Genomic DNA, 22,925 nt, shown 5'->3' on the forward strand with positions numbered 1-22,925 from the left:
ATGATTTTGTTGAACAAATGAGATCTGGAAAGATGACTTTTAGGGAGCCTCATATGCTCTCAGGTGAACTCCACGGGGGTTTCAGAGGCTTTCAAGACGTTTCCATGCGTTTGAAAGTGTTTCAGAAGGTTTAAGAGGCATTTTAGGGGCCTTTATGAGCTCTCAGATGAGCTTTACGATTATTTCGGAGAGGTCTCCAAGCGATTCAATGTGTTTCGGGACGTTTTAGGACGTTTGATAGGTGTTTTAGGGGGGTTCGAAGGTTCTCTGGCTAGTTTCACAGAGGTTTCATGGGGGTTTCAGAAGCGCTGCAAAGCGTTTCAGGGCGTTTCAGGATGCTTTATAAGTATTTTAGAGGGATTCATCGGCTCTCAGCTGAATTTCACGAATTTCACGAATTAGCGGCGTTTCGAGGCGTGTTAAGACGCCCTTGTGCACGGGCTTGCATAGAACGCACCGCTCGGTAGAATATAGATGCCAGAGTCTGTGTGAGTATGCACCTTATTCGTAATCAGATACAACTAGTAGCTCTCATGGATTAGATGATCTTTATTCAAGAGAGACCCTTGAAAAATCATTGAACTCACCACTTTTCAATAGGTTCTCCGGCACCAAAATTCATGAAAATTTGGATTTCGGCACAGTTTGGCATGCAGATTCAGAATGTGGAATTATCTAAACACCGCTAAAGAAGCCAATTGTGTCAAGATTTTTTACGAGGAAGTCTCCCAATGGTTTATTCAGGAAGTTCTCTGACGAAACTACATACCAAAGAATTGCATCCGGATTTTTTACGAGGAAGTCTTCTAATGGTTTGTCCAGGAAGATCTCTGGCGCATCTACATACTAAAGAATTGCATACAAAAATTCTATGAAACAAAAACTTTCATAAACTCCTCAATGTATTATTCCGATTATCCCAAAGAGTCCTTCAGGAATTTTTCCAATGTTTGCTTTACAAATTCCTGCCAAGATTTTTTAAAGAATTCTTTCACGAGGTTCCTCTGGAATTGCTTCGAAGAATTTCTTCAATCAGTCCTTCAGATATACCTTCAAGGATTCGTCAAAAATTATTCTTTGTATTCCTTAAGGTTTTCGTCCAGAAATTCCTCCAAGCTATTTTACGGAAATTTACTTCTTCATGATTCCTCCAGAGATTCCTGCAAGAAATTCCTAACAAATACCTGCAGGGAATTAATCAGGGAATCCTCCAAAGATTTCTTCCGGTAAAATTGCAATTACTCTTTCAGAAATATTTTCAAACATCTCTCCAAGCGATTTATTCAAGAATTCTTTGAGTATTTCTCCATGAATCCTTTGACATATTTCTCCATGTATTGAATCAAATATTTTCCCAAAAATTTCTTCGAAAATGTTTCCAAGAATTCGCTTCATACGCGCCAACTTGTGACGTAGTTGGGGGGGGCGAAGCCTCTCAAAATCAATGAAATGCGAAAACTATCGACGCAATTCATCTTGTTTAAGCATATTCACGTGAGAACTAGTGCATTAAGCTGAAAAAAGTTGAATATTGTTCAATTTTGGAGAGCTTCGCCCCCCCAACTACGTCACAAGTTGGCGCCTATGATTCGCTTAGAAACTTCTGAAATGCTTTCCGCACTAATTTCTCCTAGGCTTCATGTAGCGATCTCTGCAAAGATTTTCTGGAAATTCATCCCAAGATTTTTAATAAATTCAAGGATTTCAGTGATTTCTCAAAGTATCCCACCAAAAATTCATTCCGAAATTCCTTCAAAGATTCTTATAAAATTTTCTAAATGGACCTTGGAGAACTTGTTTAGGAACCTCTTATAGATTTCCTCGAAGCAGTTTTACGGAAATTCCTCGAGAAATTTCTTCAAAAAATTCTTTCAAAATGAAATCAAGTATTTCTCTAAGCATTAACACAGAAGTTTTACCAAGGATTCCTTCAAGAGTTTTTTCGATGATTCTTTCAAGGTCTCCTTAACCTTCCGTCACACACGCTGTTGGCCACTACCGCCAGCACCACGCTAATGCTGAGCACGAAGACGAGATTTTATTTCAGCGTGTTGTACAAAATACAACAGCGCAATTGCTCGAGGCTTAAGGGATGTCCTTATTCTTCTGAAGAAATCTCCAAAAATTTATTTAGGATTTCATGCAATGATTCCTTCGCGAACTTCCTTTAGTCAACTTTCAATAACTCCTACAAAAATTTGTATTCTTCCAGGAATTCCTTTTTAAAATTGCTTTAGGAATACCTTCAGTGTTTGCTTCGATGACGTCTTCAACGATTTTGTCAGAAACTATTCCAAAGTTTCCTCCAATTAGGATTCCATTAGGAACCCCGTCCAGAAATTCCTTCAGAAATTTTTCCATAAATTCCTCCAGTTATTACTCCATGTATTCTTTTAGGGGTTCCTCCAAGGATTCTTTCAGGAATTTCCTCTTGGATTCTTTTCTCTAAAGATTTTTTTAACTATTTGCTCCAAGTTTTCTTTAGAAAAATTATAAGGATTGCAGAATTAATGTTTTCCAGTTTTGCTCCAGAAAGTCCTTCAAGGCTTCTCTCAAGAGATTTCAACAAGGATTACTTAAGAAATCCCTCCAATGATTCCCTTGGAAAGTTCTCAAGATATTTTTTTAATATTTCTCTACTAGTTTTTTCAAGGTTTCCTTCAAAAAAATTTTTAAAATTTCATCAAAAATTTCCTCAAAGATTTATTCCGGAATTCTTCAAAGGCTTACCCCAGACATTTCTCAAAACGTGTTTAAAGATTTCCCACAAATTCCATGTAGAATGTCTTCAAGCGAGACTTTCTGTGTACCACAATATCCATTCAAACTTACTGGAATAAATTGTATTATTGGATCTACCAAACCTTTTAAAAATATCTTGAACTAAGCGTTGCCAGTAAATTCTCTTATAGTATTCGAATGAGTGTTATCAGTTATTGTACCTTTTAATTCCACCCTCCTTCAAGGTACAATAACTGATAACACTCATTCAAAGAGGGTATTCTGCTTAGAGGGTTCGAAAAGCGGTACAAGGTCTCTGTAGTATGTTATTGCCCAGTGTGTGTATGCAGACTCATGGCCCCATATTTCCAATCTACACGAAAGAGCACAGACTAGAGTGTGCCAATTACAGAGGAATTACCCTTTTAAATTCGGCATACTGTCGCGTGTCCTGTTCAACACACTGAGACCTCTTGAGGAGTCCTGCGTCGGCAAATACTAGGCTGATTTTCGTGAGGGCCGATCAACAACGGATCAAATCTTTAACCTGCGCTACGCTGGATGGATAGAAGTCAAGCATTCGGATCACAGACGAAGTGTCTAGCTCGATTGTGACCTTGCATGCTTGGATTGATTAAAGCAGGGTGTTGCTCTTTCAGATTTGCTGTTCAACATTGCACTCGAAAGAGCGATTAGGAGGGCTGGCGTGCAGAGGAATGGCACTATCATCACACGGTAACACATGCTCCTCGGCTTTGCGGACGTTATTGATATCGCAACGCAATCAATCGTAGGGCAGTGGAGGAAGTTTAAGCTCCTCTTAAGAGAGAGAGATACAGCGAGGATAGGCTTGACGATTAACTCTACCAAGACGAAGTACATGATAGCGGGTAGAGACAGAGGCAGGTCTAGGGGTGTTAGTGCTGAGGTAGTGATTGATGGGAATGTGTTTGAAGTTGTTGAAGTATCATAGAGCGCTATCGACTGAAAATTCTTTATAGCCGGGGAAGTTTTTCAGCTTCGCAGTCATCAAACGCAATCAAACGACTAAATATCGTTCTTCATCCAACGTTTCGGTGTTTATTACACCCTGAAGAAGGTGTAATAAACACCGAAACGTCGGATGAAGAACGATATTTAGTCGTTTGATTGCGTTTGATGAAGCCGAAAAACTTCCCCGGTTGTTGAAGTATTTATTTGTTTTAGGACCCTTGTAACATGTGACAATGGCGTTTCCCGCGAAGTGAAAAGGCGTATTGCAGCTACGAATAGGGCCTTTTACGGATTGCGTTACCAGCATATGTCCCGTAACTTGCAAACTCAAACGAAATTCGCTCTATATAAGACGCTGATTTTTCCGGTTGTCCTCTACGGCCACGAGGCGTGGACATTAAAGGAGGTAAACCAAAAAGCTTTCGGAGTTTTTAATCGCAAAATGCTGCGGACAATTCAAAGAGAAACAAGAAAATGGAGTGTGGCGCAGACACATGAATCACGAGTTATACCAAGTGTACAAACATGCGAATGTTGTGAAACGTATAAAATACGGCAGACTTCAGTGGGCTGGGCACGTAGTGCGAATTTTGTAAGAAAAAATAGCGAAAAAATATTCAGCAAGGAACCGGTAGAAGTCGGCGACTTCGTGGGTGGCCTCGAACGTTCTGGCGTCACGTCGCCGAAGACCTACTATACACTCGGCGTTAGAGTAAAGTAACTTTGTAGCCAACAGACTCATAGAACAATCTATTCCTCAAAATCTCCTAGGAATGAAGTACATCTACATAATTAGGATGTTTCTAAACTAAGAAGTAAAACATGCAGACTCATATAACAGGATTGTTTTGAGCAATGATGGTCTATGATATATACCTATTATCTACCAATATGACAGCTTGAAATAAAGTCATTCAGATTTACAACATTTAATGATCTGCCCATATTCGCACAACAGTCCCATGTGAATAGGAACCCCAGCAAACATGGGACTGTTATGCGAATAGGGGCAGTGATCATCTGTTAATAAAATAAACTTTCAGAATATATCGAACAACAGAATACAGTGATATTAGCTATTCGAGAGCAAAAGGTTCTGTCTAGAACATGTTGAAGAACATGCCTTAAAAAGTCAGTAGTGTAGTATATCTCTGTAGCATCTAAACTCAAGCGTTCTAAATTACATTAACAATTTTACGATGTCATCAATCATATAAAGTCATGAGTATCCACAAGAAACACATCCGGAATCCAAGCCAAACGCATCTAAACAAATCCAGCATGAGTCAGCGAAGTCACAGACTAGCTGACTGCTGGTGGTCGGCGAGCCTACAATTGGCAGCCGGCTCGGTCAAGTACGTTCATTACATAAGGCCACACTAAATGCGTAGCGTGACAACACCATCGTCGTCCACGGTGATCGTACGTCGGCAAACTTCAACAATAAACGCGATCAGCAACGGTCACTTCGCGCTGAGGTCATCCTAGGAATGTTCTCTCAAGATCATTCCGGTCCGGTCGTGACAAACGGAGTCGTTTTTGAACTCAATTTATCCCTTTCATCCCCGAGGCGAACAATCTGGCGCGCCTTGTACGAACAATTAGCATCGACTGTATTCCACTCGGTTTAATAACTAAACTCAATTAGATTCACCGACGTGTAAACAGTTAAAAGCACGAGATTAAATCACTTCGAGTGGATTAGCAGCCTTTATTCCTATATCGTAGTTTGTCGGTGTGCATTAGTTTCATAACGCATGAAATCGATTTGTTCCCACAAAGCCCGTCGTCGTTGAGTTTGTTTTGGTGAAATAGAGCGAGGGAAATCTAAATGCGCAACGCAGCTCCACCGCATAGTCATAACACCACATGATTGAGCAGTCGTTGGCGATCGTGCCTCATTCGAGCCGTACCTCCTAGTCGACTGTTGAGTTTCAGGTTTGGAATAAAAAATCCCGAAGTTCAGGGTCGCACGCCGTTTATTTGAGCGTACAACCCCAAGTGACTTAGTTTTGCTGCGTATTTACCTAGGGTCGGGCGAAACCTGTTTTTTGAAGTTTACAAGTTTTGTGCCTACCTCTCTCTCTGTTTCTCCCACGTAGGTTGTCGTTTATCACGATCATAATGGATGAAGTGGAATCGAATGGCTCTAGTCAAGCGAACAAGATCCTTTCGCTATGCTGGAGTTCCGGAAATGTAGCAGCTTCCTACTACGACGTTGACCAATTGGAGATCTATGCGATTCAGCAAGCAGCAGATCAAAGGCCTCAATATGCGTTGATTGGAAACCTGGTGCGACAGTATAAGCCTTTGTTTTATTTGGTATCGGGATCGAGGAAATTTTTGGAAGATGTTCCTGAGCTGTTGAGTCTTCCAGAAGGTGCAGAGCTGCAGCACATTAGTTCGGGCAAAATTACTTGCGAAGAGAAGGCTCGTTATTGTGACTTTGGACCAAAAGCAATCAAGGCAAGTGTGGTTAAAGTAATGGCCATGAACTTGCCCGGAGTTCCGCAGCAAGCGACGGAGCCCGAACGCCGACTCTACATGGAAAGTGTTCTCCCCTTCAGTCAGGATTTATTGATACATTCTGTTGGATGTCTTTTGAAGCTGTTGGATGGTCTGGCGTCGGACAATGAAGAATTAATGGTGTCGAAAATCAACGTTTTGTCCCCGGATACCCTGTTGGTCATTGACGAACTGACCTATCTTGCATTGCAAATTTTTGACTCACGACTCCATCCCTCCGGTTTCAAACGGAAGATGGAGACAGGCTGTTGTTCATTATACAATCTGTTCAACAGATGCTCATCCAGCATTGGAAGAATAGAGCTGAACAACATAATGCAAAAACCAATCCGGGACATGGCGGAGCTTAATGAACGTCTTGATGCGGTCGAGTGGTTGATTGACCCAAAAAACTTAAGGTTCGTAAGTGTAATGAAAGATCACATTTCAAACTTGAGCAGAATTCAGCCGTTGTATAAGAAAGTTACTTTGAAAAGAGCAAAGAATAACGAGTGGAAATCACTGAAGAAGAACATCTACTACGCGTACCTTCTATGCAAACTCTGCGCAACAGTAAGAGAACCTTCCAACGACAGAACTTCAATAGCGCTTCTGGCAGAATTCGTTTCTCAACCAAAAAATACTCTAAAGCAATTACTTTTTACTCTCGATGAGGTTCTAGACTTGGAACGCGGAGAGCGCGATAATAAATTTACCGTCAAACCTGGAATTAACCGAGAACTGGATGGCCTGAGAGCCCAACTGGACGAAACGCAAACTGCATTACTGGAGACGTCTCGACTGGAGATCGAAAATCTTCCAATCGATGCGGATGACGTGTTCGTCACATTTCTTCCTGGCTATGGATTCGTATTCAGCACGACACTAACCAATGATTTGCAAAACATATCCACCATAGATAACACTACGATGAACGTTGTTTATCAATCCGACACCACGGTTTACTTTCAGAACGACCTGTGCAGATTGCTCAATGCGAAGTTTGGCGGTTTGTTAGCTTCCATAAGCGACCATGAACAGGTGATCCTTGAGAAATTGGTCGCGTACATCGATCGAGTAATTCCCGAGTTGTTGGACATCTTTCACGTAATTGCCAAGCTAGATGTGTTGTTGGCTTTCGGCTCGGTTGCGGAAACACAAGAGTTCTCACGCCCCGTGTTGTGTGACAGTAAAGTTCTCCAGATCAAACAAGGTAGACATCCGCTGCTTGAGCTCTACAAACCGTACCATCCGAACGATACTGATCTCAGCACCAACAGTGGATGCGTTGTCAAGATTCTTGCATCCGCTGAAGCTTCAGGGAAAACAGTCTACCTCAAAGAGATAGCGTTAATCTGCTATCTAGCGCATATTGGATCGTTCGTGCCTGCGCAAGCAGCAATCATAGGATTGCTGGATTCAATGTACTCGCGGCTGGACTTTCCAGAATCGGTTTTCAGCGGAAAATCTTCCTTCATGGGTGAGCTGTATCAAATGTCCAACATTCTCTCCAATACCACCTCTCGTTCAATGATCCTCATCGACGAATTCGGGAAAGGGACGACTTTCTCCGAAGGGAAATCCCTCTTAATCTCCAGCATCGAGCATCTGCTTCAAAAAGATGCCGATGTTCCCATCACGATCGTAGCTACTCAGTTCACGGCCATTGTCAACTACCTTCAGGACTACCGGTACCTTAAAATCTATTCCGCTAATCCTGAAGATGCCACCAGTCAGGGCGAGTCTTCAGCTGACCCCAATGAACAGTAAGCTTGCTTCTTTACCAAACATTACCAAAAACCCAAAATTACCCCCGTAAAAATCTATTTCCAGCCATCAAGAGCTCATCGCTTCTGTCATTCAATCGCTGACCCTAACCCTGACGAAGAAATTCCTCGGCAACGAACCCGTTGATCCAGCCATGGTCGCTCAACTGTACCTATCTATGCCCATCACGCAACCCGTTGCCGGCGGCTTTCAACGATGAAGGTCATCCCTCATATCACAGGTACCAAACTGTGAATAAATCTCGGCTAACTGCCCGAAGACGACGTAGGCGACGGTGCAACACTGCGGGGTAGACGAATGACTTTTCACGGGACCAAATACATACCAACTTACTCATTTATTGACTTATTTATCTTTCATTACCGACACGCGGCGGCGATGATGACTGGCGAACGGTTTGATTACTGTCTGGTTTATTAATGGTTCTAATCACACACTCCCACGGTGTTCGGTTCGGTGGTTGGTCTTTTGAAGCCCCAGGACCGTGAGAACATCATTTATCTAGTTCTCGCGACCTTTTCTCGCGCGGGGTGTCCTTGCAGCGGATGAACGGATGGGCAAGGCAAACAAGGATGATGGTAGTCTCTTTGCACTTCCAAATGACGTCGTTGTAGGTGTACGTGCACACAGTAATCCCTGTGTCGCAGTTATCGCTATGTACAGGATGTCAAGGGAAAAAAATGAAAAAGTTGAGCAGAAAAATGTAGCTTGAAGCCGGTTTATTCGTATGATTAAAATTCTGAATCAACCTGTGGATCCACGTGGTACATGATATTCCATAGCACCGGACCCAGGATGGAAACTTGCGGGACTCTTGGGGTTATGTGAAAGCAGTTACGATCCACCTCTGTGTCGTAAACTAGTAGTCCATTTTGGAAGTAACTTCCGAGAATCTTGTATAAATACTCGGGTATCCCCGACGCATGAGCGTATCGGCAATAGCCGGTCAACTGGCGCTATTGAACGCGTTCCTTACATTCAGAGTCACTACTGCACAGTAGCGATTCCTCCTTCGCTTACGCTGGAGCGCTATCTCGGCGGTTTCTGTAACCGGTATGATAGCGTCTACGGTCGATCTTCCCTCCCGGAAGCTGTACTGGCTACTCGAAAGACCATTTACGCCTTCAGTATGCCTCAACAGGTCTATGTACCAACGGGACTCAGGATGGTTTCCCCGCCTTTGGCAATAGGACCAGGCTCTGCCGCTTCCAAAATTCTAGGAAGACCCCCTCGTTCAGGGATTTCTGCACAGCACATCTGAACATCCCGGTGCCTCTGCTATAGCTACTTTTAAGGCCTCATCGATGACCTTTCCATTACAGCCAGCCCCAATCCCAAGTGGTACTACGAAAGAAGGCCAATGACTATGATTATGACGCGGAAAAATCATCTCTGGAGACTACTCTATAAGAGCCATCACACCTATTGACTTGGCCATAACGATCCTGTAAGAATCACCCCACGGATTCGTATTGGCACTCTGACAGAGACCCTCAAAGCAGGCCTTTCTGCTTTCCCATATATCAATCTTTAGCGCGACCTTGGCAGTGGCGAACGCCACCTGTCACTCATTTCGCTCCTCATCAATACGCGCTCGCTGCATCCGCCTCATGACCCGTAGGCAGGCACATCACAGGATCGCAATCACTTGAGTCCACCAGTATGAAAGTGGTCTCCCATTTCTAGGGTGGACCTGCCTAGGCATGGTCGCATCACACGCACGCGAAATCACCGCTAGGAGTTCGAGACCCGCCGGGCGCAATAGTTGAAAACATGAGTTGTAAATCATAAGAAACTTTTTTCAATTGCTAACGATGTCGGTAAAGTAGATTTTTGCTATTTTTGGTCGATAAAGTAGCCCTAAATGATAACTAATTGATAACAAAACCAGTTATCAATCATCTGTATTTTTTCATGTAATGTAATGTTGCACAACATATTGTATAACACAATTAGTTATCAGATTGAACTCAATGATAACTTAACTTCTTATTATTTTGGTTTTCGAGGGGTAAATTTTAGTTATCATTTTTTTATGTTGGCTCTTAGTTCAACCTAAATGATAAACTCAATTATCAAACGAATGATAACCAGGGAACAGAACTTGTTATCATTTTATTATCCGCCTTTGCTCGGGTATAGGGCACACCTTTGAGGTGATGGTGGAATTTGTCTACCTCGAAACGTCTTGAAATCCCGCTTCAAAAGTGCATCAGAACTTCAGACGCACAAATCTTAATTAATAATTCTGTTCTTGCTCACTTGTAATAAGTCTAAAATAAGAAGATCAGGTGCGCTGGTTTTAGTTACGAAGAGATTTGTACGCTCCAAATCGTGAGTAGGTTCCAAAGTCGGCCATTGCACAATGGTCCCAGGTCCGAATCTAGCTAGACAAAATTATTTACGGCGAAACTATTGATTTTAGCTATATGGTGTCTTTGGGAAAGTTTTTCCAAAATTTGTGTCCTATTTAGTCAATAAATTGAAATTAGGGTGGTCCAAATGGTTTAAAAGATTTGTATATCAACTTTTTTGTTTTTCCAAATACACCTATACAATGTTCTACAAAGTTTTAGAACTATTAATTTGGAGCAACTTTTCCGAAGAAACCAACCTCCTAACTATTACGGTTGACGAGTTATGATTTTTTGAAGCTTGGATGTTAGGGTGGACCTTTAAAAAATCAGTTTTTTGCTTATAACTTTTCATAGGGACATTTCTCGCAAAAACGTTGTTCCGAGCACTTTTAGATCTTTTGATTTTACACTTTTTCTCCGAAGAGGGCAATGTTATATCTCTTGAAATAAGAAAGTTATGCAAGATTTTCTCTTAAAAAATCGCTTTTCTTACATGTAAATATTTCAGAATGGCGCAAACCGATTTTCAATCTTTTAAATCCATTCAAAAGATCTCACTTTCATTGTTCGATGGTGAAAAAATAAAAGAAGTGTTTTTTGTTTAAAGCGCTTAATTAATTTTTGAAAATATGTCATTTTTCATCAAAAAATGGCCATAACTTCAAGAATATACAAAATACAGGTACACACTCAACAGATTCGCGGGCTCGGCAAAATCGCGCACAGCCGTCTGCTCAGCAAAATCTTTATCTGGTATCTCAGCAAAAAGTGACGATTGTTATCTGATTCTCAGCAAAACGATTGCCGACTATCAGCAATGAACTGTCAAAATTGCCGAGATCCCGGCAAAATGATTGTTTGCTGATTGCTCGGCTGTGCGAATCTCGGCAAAAGTTTGAAAAAATGCTGATATCCCGGCAATCTGAAATAAGTGTGTATGATGTCTTCGGCAAAAAGGTGCGAAATTGAATGCTTTAAAATTGTCTAGAACTAAGTTTTTTTGAAGAATCAACACATAAAAACATATTTTAAAAAAATTGGATTTTTAACTAAAAAATAAACACTATCAACGTTTCAAAGAACCTTCTGTCAATGCTACCCTAATGAAAGGTTCCATACTTTTCTCTCTATGTTGGATTTCTTAAAACAATCGACTAGTATGTATATACTTAATATTTTGGTTTATTGAGCTTAGAACAAATAAAAATTAAAACTACATATCTTTTCAATTCAATTCAAAATAACAAGTTCTTGAGCTTTGGCTGGAAGAGAGTTTAAAGGAGAATCGCTGCTTTTCCTATTCATCACTGGAAATCACTGGATCGGATGTTAGAAGCAAACGTTGGAAGACGTCTTCGATGTTTGCCGTTCTGCTGAATTTCCTGGAGTGGAATTCTCGGAACTTTCTGATAGACTTGTTCCGGGTCTCCAGTGCTTCCTCGCTCAACATTCCAACAGGAACAGTACTGTGCTTCGCGATGGCACCGCCGTGGACCAAAATTTTGTGGAGAGTTGGAGACAGCGGATACCAACCATATAGGCTAGAATAAATTATTATTATTATCCAATTCCATTATTATTAGTTTTATTATTATTATATGTCAAACTACATCTTACCTGATATAAAGTTTCCTAGTCGTTTCCAAGTAGTTTTGGAATACTTCCACGTTGATATCACTCTTACAGTTGATAATAACTAGAATGATGTACATTCTCTCCAGTAGATCTTCATTCAACCCCGTAATTTCGCAGATTGTACGCCATTCTTTGAAGAACGTTCGTGAGGTATTACCATCATTGCTGTTGCCACCGCTCGGTAACGGTTCGCTAATTCTGAGCCCTAGTCTTCGTTTTATTTCGGCTCGAATGGTGGCTTCTCGTTGACGGACAGCTTCGTTAGACTTCGCTACGCGCCATGTCGGTTTTTCCATTTTTAGTCGATATGCTACCTTAAGAAACAGTTCCATTGTCCGAATATAGCAATGGAGAGGGGAGAATCCACGAGAGAACTTTTCAGCGTTGGTCTCGTTCAGATCGTTGGTTGCGTCATTCAGATTCTTTCCGCTTTTCCCACAAAATGAGCAGGATTGCGAGTTTGTTTCTGTGAGGTCGTTTACTACCTTAGTATCCATCATACTTAGAATTAACGAAGAATATACAGTAATTGTCCGACCGTCTTGAAGAATTTCAGTTGGCCTCAGATTTTTTATTTGATCTCGCACTTTCTCAACTTCATTTCGCGTTAGCTGAGCAGATTCCTTCAAAAAAATTAGCTTGATCGGTCTGCACAACGAAACGGAAGAAGGTAGATCATTTTTCCAAAAAATATCTCGTTCGTGCTCTGAGATTCTTCCAATTAATTGAAGAGGAACAAGAGCCATCGAAAATATGTGTGAATCATTGTACTCTCGTAATTCACCGTCTTCATCCGTTTCAACAAAGTTTTGCTTATAGCGAGAGTGATTGCTACTGCCATCGCAGCCCCACTTATAGTTAATCTCAAACGTATTACAAGCCGAACCAGCAAGAATACTTCTATGGCTTTCTATTAAGCGTTTGTTTGTGTGGTCAACTAGGGATTGGAGGGGAACTTCGGCTGCTGATGGTTTTATCGTAATACCTGAAAATTATGAATATCTCATGAATATTTTTGCATTCCCATAATTATCTGTCCATAAGCAACATAGATTCATTTCGATCATGTTAGATAATAGAAAAGATGTTTTGTGATGCCTTTATAGTGTATGAATGGGCCCTATCTAATGAAATAGAAATTACCTTCAGGATACGTCAGCTTCTTTTCCTCCAAAACCCGATTGTAGGACGGATACAAATCACACCCTTTCTTCAAATCCGATGCACGAATGTCATTGTATTGACTCTTGGAAAATCCGTTCTTACAAATGAATGCCAAAGCTTCAGTCGGTGAATACTGCTCCACTCCGGCATCACTAGACTTCATAGATTGCTTCAAGCTAGTGGCGGTTTCTGGAAATTCAGAAATATTTTTGATGATCTTTGCCGCATCTCTATGTCCGGAACTTGTGGCTCTTGTTGCCGCTGCAAACATCAACTCCTGATACGGAACTTCGACGCTGATATCATGAACTTTTCGCTGCTTCGATTTTGTGCTTGAGGTTTCAAATGATTTACGCGGACGCCCTCTCTTGGTGTTCGACATCGGAAGTTCTTTGAAAGTTTCAAACCCACTCAACCAAATTTTGTTGCGCTCAAAGAAACGGTCTCTTTTCCGGTTGCTCTTTTTCCATGCTGTTGTGAATTTGAGTGCGAAAAAGCTAATTTTCTTTTGAAGTTCTGCAGTATCAATTGTTTTGCCCTGGAACTTGTCAATAACGTACTGACACAAAGATGTTGTAGAACTATCGGTAATGAATTGTTCAGCCAATTCATGGAAGGCGACTTTAAGACCTGGTGGAAAATTTAGTTAGGGAATCTACTTCAAAAGTTGAGAAATTCTGTAACTTACCAACTGACATCTTGCTTTTTTCTGTGGAACGATAACGCACTAACCAAAATTCAACAGCATGCATGCAGAAAATCATGCTCTGCTGACTAGGCTTCTTTGAACTAGGCTACTTTGATCTAGTCTACTTTGATCTAGGCTACTTTGATCAGCATTCTTTTTCTAATCGGGTTACATTGTCACTCAAACATTGTTTTCTCAAATATATTTTTATGTGTTGGTTTAAAAAAAAAACTTTGTTCTAGATATTTTTAAAGCATTCAATTGCGCACGTTTTTGCCGAAGACATCATACCCGTAATTCGTACATTGTTGAGGTTGACTGTTTTTAGAAATTCAACATATAGAGACAAGTATGGAACCTTTCATTAGGGTAGTATTGACAGAAGGTTCTTTGAAACGTTGATAGTGTTTATTTTTTAGTTAAAAATCCAATTTTTTTAAAATATGTTTTTATGTGTTGATTCTTCAAAAAAACTTTGTTCTAGATATTTTTAAAGCATTCAATTGCGCACCTTTTTGCCGAAGACATCATACCTGTATTTTGTATATTCTTGAAGTTATGGCCATTTTTTGATGAAAAATGACATATTTTCAAAAATTAATTAAGCGCTTTAAACAAAAAACACTTCTTTTATTTTTTCACCATCGAACAATGAAAGTGAGATCTTTTGAATGGATTTAAAAGATTGAAAATCGGTTTGCGCCATTCTGAAATATTTACATGTAAGAAAAGCGATTTTTTAAGAGAAAATCTTGCATAACTTTCTTATTTCAAGAGATATAACATTGCCCTCTTCGGAGAAAAAGTGTAAAATCAAAAGATCTAAAAGTGCTCGGAACAACGTTTTTGCGAGAAATGTCCCTATGAAAAGTTATAAGCAAAAAACTGATTTTTTTAAGGTCCACCCTAACATCTAAGCTTCAAAAAATCATAACTCGTCAACCGTAATAGTTAGGAGGTTGGTTTCTTCGGCAAAGTTGCTCCAAAATTATTGTTCTAAAACTTTGTAGAACATTGTATAGGTGTATTTGGAAAAACAAAAAAGTTGATATACAAATCTTTCAAACCATTTGGACCACCCTAATTTCAATTTATTGACTAAATTGGACACAAATTTTGGAAAAACTTTCCCAAAGACACCATATAGCTAAAATCAATAGTTTCGCCGTAAATAATTTTGTCTAGCTAGATTCGGACCTGGGACCATTGTGCATTGTGGTGGCCATTTTGGGATTCTAACAAGTCTGTCCTTAAGGCTGACAACAATGTGAGTCATAAACTTCTGCGAAGGCGCACCATCAGTGGAAGTAGTGACTACTACGGACTCCAGAAGAAATTATAATGGATGAACCACGAGCTCGCTGCACTCTACGGCGAACCCAGCAACCAAAAGGTGTCCAAAGCCGGAAGGATACGAGATTGTTACAACAATGTCTGGCAACAACCATGCAAAGTTTGCGTTTGCAGTTGATCCCGTTGACACAAGAAAGCATGGAGCGCAGAGAGCACGTAAATGTATATATACAGCGAGAGCATTTATTTACGATTTTCCGAACGACAGTCCTTCCTCCTAAAGGAGCTTCACGACGGTCAGCATTAGCTGTTCTCCCGCATAAAGCAAGCATTGTTGGTATGCTGAAGAAGTCGTCAAAGTCGAGCGAACGGACGTTTCGCCGATAGAATGGCAGGATATGCCTTTTCTGATTTTAAGGACTCTTACTTTGGTTTTGATCACTGTTAACTTTATTTGGAAGCGTCGATGCACAGAAAATGTTCTTTGAGCACAGCGAACAGGATGATCTGGTCAAATACGTTGCTGAATACTACGATACCTAGATCGGCGCTATGAAGTTCTCTTAGAGAACAGATCTGCCACTCAAATGGTTTTTTTAAATGACTTTCAATATCACTAATAAACACCAATTACAACTATACCAAAAAATGATTCCAAGGAGTATATTACTCGTCCTCCAAGCTTAAGCAGTTGATCTTTCGACAGAAAAGAGGATTTATCCAGGGATGCCACAGGGATACAGATTTTTCTGTAATCATGCAGATTTTATCGCAGCTGAATCAATTGAAAGGCACACGAGGAATCTTTGCAGAAATAAAATGTTGCTGCAATTCTAATTGAACCACGCATAGTTGTGCATCCAATACCGCTTTGCAAAGCTCTAATCCAGGGAGCTTTTAATGGAGCAATCCTAGATTCTGAAGACTGAGAAGTCGTACCTTTACTCTGCATTCTGCCTCTATACTCCTGATGTACAGATATGCTCCGTAAACTTCGAGACATCGGAAAAGCAGCGGGTTTCAATGTTAACTACTTTCTTAATAGTTGGGCAACACTCGATTCGATGTCCCCACGCTTGGTGAGGATTGTGCCAGAGCGGGAAGCTCTAGCTAGTGCTGACGGGACGCTCATTTCCGTATTTGAAAAACTCTTCCTGGCATCCTCGTATTTAGCGACCTTTGCAAATCCGTCGTGGTTTCCGCATCGTATGCACTCGTAACGACGTCGTCCACTGGAGTTGGCCCATACACCACGGTGTTCAGCACACACGTATCAACGTCTTCCAATGGCGAGTTTCTGCAAATAATACACTGCATCGGACGATCTGAGCGAGCAATGGCGCTTAAGCCTAGGCATTAGGGCCAGGACACGGACTAAATACCTGTGTCCCATCCCAGGAAGCACCAAGGACCAAGGGGTGACATTAACCTTCTTTGCATCGTCACCCCCACCGATTTTCACCGTATTTTACTTTTCAATAAACTGAGCGGTTGGTACGAGATGTCCCCACTCATTGTTTTAATCGCTGAATTAAAAACGCTGCACAGTAGGCCTGGCCGCTTTAATGGTTGTAATGCATCTCCGATGTACTGCAATCATTAATAATGACAAGAAAAATTATCGAATTAGTCGTTTCCCTCATTTTCCAGGATTCTTTCAATGATTGGCTGTGTATGAGTACTGTGTAGACTAGACTAGACTAGACTAAACTATAATACACTGCATCGGACAATCTTTAGAACTAATGATTTGGCGAAACATTGTCTTCGCTTCTGACACCAACATGACATTTCTCCGATAACGGAGAACAGTGGACCGAAGAAGGTCATTTAGCGAGGCTCCTGTAGCCGTTTTGCACGAAGTGTAGAAGGCTAGCCGAATCTTCCTTCATCGTGGGATGTAGTCGTGGCTCAGTACGATATATTCCGTCATCAACGCAACATATGTATTATTCTCGATGCGATGAGTCTCGAGTGTGTCTTCTTTGAGTTCATCGGAGGCGTCGGAATGATAATTTCCGCAATTCACCTAACCGTACCACAGCATCTTCCGTCCTAGGTAAAGCGAACTGGAGAACCATTTCAGGTAACTGCCTCCTTTAGTGAACAAACCTTGTCCATCCATTCCCAACTTCTTCACAGGTCCAAAATCGAGTGAGAGGAAATTCGTAGTTGTCTAACGTGGAAACGTTACAGCTGACGGAACCTTCTCCTCCTTGACACAGTCCAGAGTATACAAACAGTATACAGTTTTGACTGCCGTATTTTGAATGGCTTTTCTTAGCCCGGAGTCTCACCCCGAAACAGTTCTGACACAGGCCATGGAATTTCAAAAGAACATTCCTGTCCTATACTGCAATCCGTTGGAATTCATTACCCTGAAAGAAAAGATGCATAGGTTTTGTATAACTTATAACCGCCGACTGGCTTTCAGGGTGGAACGTTCCTGAGACTTCCTACAATGTCAAGTCACTTTACACTCATTAATTCCGGACGTTTCCGGGCTCTTCTTCTACAGATAGATACTTCCTACTTTCTTACCCGCTACTCGAACCAGATTTTATTTTACTTAGGGCCACTTCTGTCCACCAGCCTCCACCAGATCTCCGACGATGGCGCCCTTTGAGGTAGCTTGGCGACTTCCATAGGTCCTTCTAATCTTTCGGCGGCTGAGTATGCTGATGGACTCGGTCGATGGACAAGCCAGACAAACTAGCGTAAAGAGGACCTGACCTGACTTCCTTAGCCTAAGTTCTGTTCCTAAACAGCGAAATTCAGCTGTCCTTCCCGTTTTTTTTCTCCCCTCTTCCACTTTTCTCCAACATTCTTTTGTGATTCATCCAAATCATCATGTCCGTTATAACACGTCCATCTTGACAACCCGTATCGCCACTCCTACAAACTATAGCTGGCCTTAATGGACGGTTGCTGACGGTATTTCTGTTGTTGTTTTCAGCTGGTCGACACCCCTAGTATCAGTGGATTCCGGTGCAAGACTCTTCAAATTCTGGAATCAACGACGTAGAAACTCGAATAAAACCTTCAAGGTATCCTGCTCCTTTCTCCGTGCTCGTGACCGGGTCCAACGATGCTGTAAGAATGTTCGTCAATAGAAGTTTCTTGTTTTCGTTCGGCTTAATGAGCTCGGCTTATCGAATTTCTGCACGGTTCGTTCTAAGCTTCTAAGCTCTCTACTAGGACGTGTAGAACGGGCCCGGATTCCTTGGAAAGTGTGAGTGATTTGAATATACCTTTCACTTGCCGCTTTCTTTGCTACTTGATGTTATTGTAACTCTTAAACAGCAGCTGCCATGCCATCTAGTAGTTGATCTTCGTCACCCTGTAGACAACCCTTCAAATAATGAAATTTCTTCACTTTCTGTAGATCCATCTTCCAGCGGGTGAGCGTCGTGAAATCGTCGAAAAAGCTCAGCCAATCGTCGATACCGCCGTTGAACGTCTGCAGTTTGATCTTCGGTAGACGAACGTGGTCGATGGTGTTCGATGGTGCTCCATCATCAGTACGGAAAGGCTGCTCTAGAATTGAGGGTTCTATATATTGATCTTGTCCATGGAAAATGACGTGAGCTGGCAGTACTGCAGTGATGATCACTGAACTCTACACGTTCCTTCTCCATCGACGACGCTCCTGCATTGTAGTCTTCATGTGCGAATATTTCTACCATTGCTTCGCTGTAGTGTGGGAGACCTCATCCAACTTGCCCATGAGTATTTGCACTTTGAGAACGCTGTCGACATCGAAGTGGATTGTTAGATGTCGCTGAAGTTCATCTGAATTTCCTTCCGCCCATTGTCGATACTTTGGCAGCTCCACCAATAGCTGCTATGTTGTTCGAACATTTTAACCGATTTCAGGCTTTTGCCGTTTATTAATGAACAAATCGCAAAACTTTATCAGCTGTTTTATTAAACAACGGGAGAACAGTAACAGTTAACCGTGACAAATCCCGACGTCGCACATGAATCAAGGCTCTTCTCAATGTCAGCTTTCATTGACCCAGCCTGTCCCGGCGATATGTACCAGTAACCAACCAACCAACAATCTACATGAAACCTTCCGCACGGTCGCATTCATAGTTTTCCAAAGCGACGATGATTTCAATCAATAGCAGCCTATGTCGACGACGACGACAACGATGGCACTGATTCACCTGTCTATAATTAATGAAATATTGATTGTTTCGTCGGTTTTTTACTTCATCGTTCGCCACACTACTGCCTGACTGCCTGCCAGAGGTTCCGGAAGCCTTCGACGACGACGACGCACCTACTACCACTGATACAGGTGATTACTACACAACAGGAGCGCTGTTGTGGCGGCGGTGGTATGGACAATGACAGTGAAGAAGGTGAATTACTAGTATGGAAGGTACATACTTTCAATTTTATTTCCAATGAAACCCCTATGGTGTTGTTCGAACCGGGTCATTCGATGCGCTTTACGGCAAAGGAATTCGAGTCACACGCGCTCCTTTCTGAGTGAGGGGGAAGTAGTAATCACTCGGTAGAATCAGTATGGATAACGATGAAGCAGTTGAACAGTTGAAGCGCACCAATTTATGTGACACTTTTGGATGGGCAATATCGCAATCATGTTGACAGGTATATTATTAGATGAGATGTTGGATTATATTGAACCCATGGGAATGGGATCATGGTTATGTTGAGCAAACTCTTCGATAAATATAGTCCAACTGAGAAGACTTGATTTCGAATAAAACTTTCATGGGCCATCTTCAGTGACGTGGTTGTCACTGAGTACAATCGATGCTCGCTTCCCACAAGAGCTAATTAAAAACGCATTAAAACCAAAGGCCATTCGTAATCAAACGCCGAATTTCGACAAACAAATCCGACTCGGACCAATCCTTCCTTACCCTGCCTTACCCTGTACCAACAAAACCATCCCGAGCAATCGCTGAACAGCTTCACGCTCATCAATGATGTTAATTGAATAAAACTGAAAGAACTGAAAGTTTAATAAAGGCGGCACGCGAACGACCATCAGTGAACTTGTTCGCCCGGAAGGTATCGGAACTTGGCGCGGTCGGTCTGGTCTCGGTGCATGTCTCGGTAGGATTGCGTGATGGGTGACCCCAGCGCAGCGCCAGCACGGAGCACGTGAAAGGAATCATTGTTCAACATGCGTGCCGTTGTTCCGGAGAACATGTGTTGACTTAATGTTTCGACTTGTTCTATATGTTGGCTCGGCATGGAAGGCAGGCAGGCATACAAATATGGACCGTAACGGCACGGTTCAAGAACGCCAGTTTAACTAAACCTCATCGAACGAATTGATTTATCGCCTACGGGCTCTCTCTTCCTCCTGACTTCGATTTAGAAATGTCAGTAGCTTGGTTCAGTTTTCAGTTCATTGCTCTTTGTCTACTGATTGATCTCATTGGGAATTCTATCTAAAGCTCATGTAAGGGTGGGATTGAATTTATTGATGAATGGTAGTTACCAAATTTATTTTTGTATCGGTGCTTCCAGCAAATTATTTCCTAAAACGAAAAGTATTTAGTGACGTATTGTGTAACGTATCGAACGTAATCGAACGAAGTTTCAAAATCAAAAGGAAGAGAGCCCACAGGCGATGCTGCAGCATTGTCGCCCGCGCTCCAAAATCTCTCTGCAGTACTCGTCGGACTAATCGTTCCACATACCCTATATGTGTGTGGTTCTTCTTCGGTAACATCGTCTCGAGATTCTGCTCATATGCAAAGGTAACATCCAGTTGCTTCAGTCATTCTAGGTTGTTCTGAGGCGTCCAACGGCATCCTAATAGGTCCTAACGTCGATAAAGTCAGAGAGGTGCCATCCAATAATCAGAGCATAGTCGCTCTGAGATTCAGTCTGATGTGGTGATCTTCAGGTGTAATGATAAGGAACACAGATAAAAATAATGAGATTTACACGTCATGTAAACTTCATTTTAGTGATGGAAACTTATTGTTATGATGGTTTACATGATATATCATGTAAATTTGTGTTATATGTCATGTAAACCCTCAGAGTCATGCTGAATTACATGACATATAATGGAAGTTTACATGATATTTTATGACTTTTACATGATATGTCATGTAAACTTCTGTGATATCCCACGCTCCAATTATGTGCATCATATGTCACAGAATTTTACACTCTTTTTTCGATCTGTGAAGGCTTGGAAGAAGATATTATGAATGGTCATGTTCATGGAGGTTGCGAAATGATCCATATCGATTCGTTTGTCAGCTGTTGGTCTTTCCAATCGCCCGTCGATCTGAATTCTTCTTCCTGGACTATCTGAGGGTTCAACGATGCTTGACATCGACTGGACCACAGTTCATATTAGCTGAGTTTAAAGCTTTGCACTGGCAACTGGACGATGATCAGTTACTACAAACACTTGTAGAGTAGACGCTGTTGAAAATATCTCCTAACCTTGATAACAGCAGACGCTAACGTTTGCAAAAGTATCCTCCCTTTTCGGCCAGCATACGACCTAAGTTTCCAGTGGAGGTAGGGTAAAAGCCAAAGGAGCTCAGTGTAATTGGGTTTTTAAATTAAGAAAAATGTATTGCTTTTTTGATTTTATACGAAAGAGCACCTTTTTCTGAACCACCATGATTTTTTTCAGATTTTAGAACTTCATTTTGGTACCTAAAATCGATTTCGAAGAGATTTTTCGAAATCACCTTTTGACAGCTGGCCAACTGCTTCACAGCTCCATCCAGTACAAAATGCGACGAGGGGTGATTCGACAAATTGCTCCCATACAAACTTCAAACTGATTTTTAAATAGGTTCCCGGGCACCAAAATTCATGAAAATTTGGATTTCGGCTGCAGATTCCGAATATCGAATTATCTCAACACCGCTAAAGAAGCCAATTTATTTTATTGCCAAAGGTTCATATTACTCAGGCTACATTTACGGACCAAATTATCGGCCAAAATAAGTTCCTCAGTTTTATTATTGTCAAATGAATATGAAATTCTTCATTAAACAATTAATAAATTGGTGTTATAAAACACCTGTTTAAAACGCAATTCAATAAGAATTATCAATACCCCTTCAGCTTTAAATTAGCGTGTAGCATCTTTCATCGCTGGCATACTATAACTCTCGTGCTATGTCATCACACAGCTGAACGAACCAGGCGAGTGAGAGAAACATTGCCATTCCACTGGCAAACATGCGAGGACTAAGTTGTAAACGCTGAACTGGAAACTCCAACAACGGCGCGGCGCGCGGGTACGTATGCACTCGTTAACACATTTCTGCTGGGGAATTGTAAATGGTACAGAAATCTGACATGAGCTGGTAATTAAAAAGCTAGTAGACGGGTCTTTTATTGACAAACTCTAATCGGTGCTTTTCCACACATTTCTTAAACTCGCAAAAGCAACCCTCGTCTTCTTGATCCGTGCACCTATGTCGATCTTGGTGCAGCCATCGCCCGCCATTGGGCTACCAAGATATTGGAGGCTTTCAACATTCTGCACTGCTTGCCCAGCTATCGTGAAGCTGGAAGGGTTGACCGTGTTTATATCTAACGAATTGGTCTCGTTTATGTTGACCTGTCGCTGAGGAGCGATCGGCAAGATCATCGAGCGCCGTTGAGCTAGAGCAACGTCATCAGTCAATTCGAAGTTATTTAAGTGATCCATGGTAATAGGGCTCTGCATAAAATTCTCTCCTTCTCTTTCACTCTTACAGAAATTTTGTAAACAACAAGGCCACGAAACGTCAAAATCCCATACAAAATCAAAA

The 22,925-nt window shown here is 41.5% G+C and overlaps 3 protein-coding genes across 3 annotated transcripts in view; 2 read left to right on the plus strand and 1 right to left on the minus strand.

The window, feature by feature from the left end:
• LOC109411329 (phospholipid-transporting ATPase ID) overlaps positions 1-22,925 on the plus strand; it is a 421,272-nt gene that overhangs the window by 203,074 nt on the left and 195,273 nt on the right. The gene's annotated exons all lie outside the window — the stretch shown is intronic.
• Positions 4,907-8,531, plus strand: LOC115265463 (mutS protein homolog 5). The gene is made up of 2 exons (XM_062859674.1): positions 4,907-7,985; positions 8,053-8,531. The coding sequence occupies exons 1-2, from the start codon at positions 5,839-5,841 to the stop codon at positions 8,204-8,206; spliced, it is 2,301 nt and encodes a 766-aa protein (XP_062715658.1). The 5' UTR covers positions 4,907-5,838; the 3' UTR covers positions 8,207-8,531.
• LOC109408716 (uncharacterized) lies at positions 11,662-15,081 on the minus strand. The gene is made up of 2 exons (XM_062857267.1): positions 11,982-15,081; positions 11,662-11,905 (listed from the first exon to the last, which is right to left on the minus strand). The coding sequence occupies exons 1-2, from the start codon at positions 12,743-12,745 to the stop codon at positions 11,662-11,664; spliced, it is 1,008 nt and encodes a 335-aa protein (XP_062713251.1). The 5' UTR covers positions 12,746-15,081.

The sequence above is a fragment of the Aedes albopictus genome, chromosome 3, assembly GCF_035046485.1.
Source record: "Aedes albopictus strain Foshan chromosome 3, AalbF5, whole genome shotgun sequence".
NCBI classification, from domain to species: domain Eukaryota; kingdom Metazoa; phylum Arthropoda; class Insecta; order Diptera; family Culicidae; genus Aedes; species Aedes albopictus.

Excerpts from the sequence above, each read along its gene's own strand:
- LOC115265463 (XM_062859674.1), top strand. The coding sequence starts at position 5,839 with ATGGATGAAGTGGAATCGAATGGCTCTAGTCAAGCGAACAAGATCCTT. Across the intron at positions 7,986-8,052 it reads TCAGCTGACCCCAATGAACA|CCATCAAGAGCTCATCGCTT; the intron begins GTAAGCTTGCTT and ends ATCTATTTCCAG.
- LOC109408716 (XM_062857267.1), bottom strand. The coding sequence starts at position 12,745 with ATGGCTCTTGTTCCTCTTCAATTAATTGGAAGAATCTCAGAGCACGAA. Across the intron at positions 11,906-11,981 it reads ACTAGGAAACTTTATATCAG|CCTATATGGTTGGTATCCGC; the intron begins GTAAGATGTAGT and ends AATTTATTCTAG.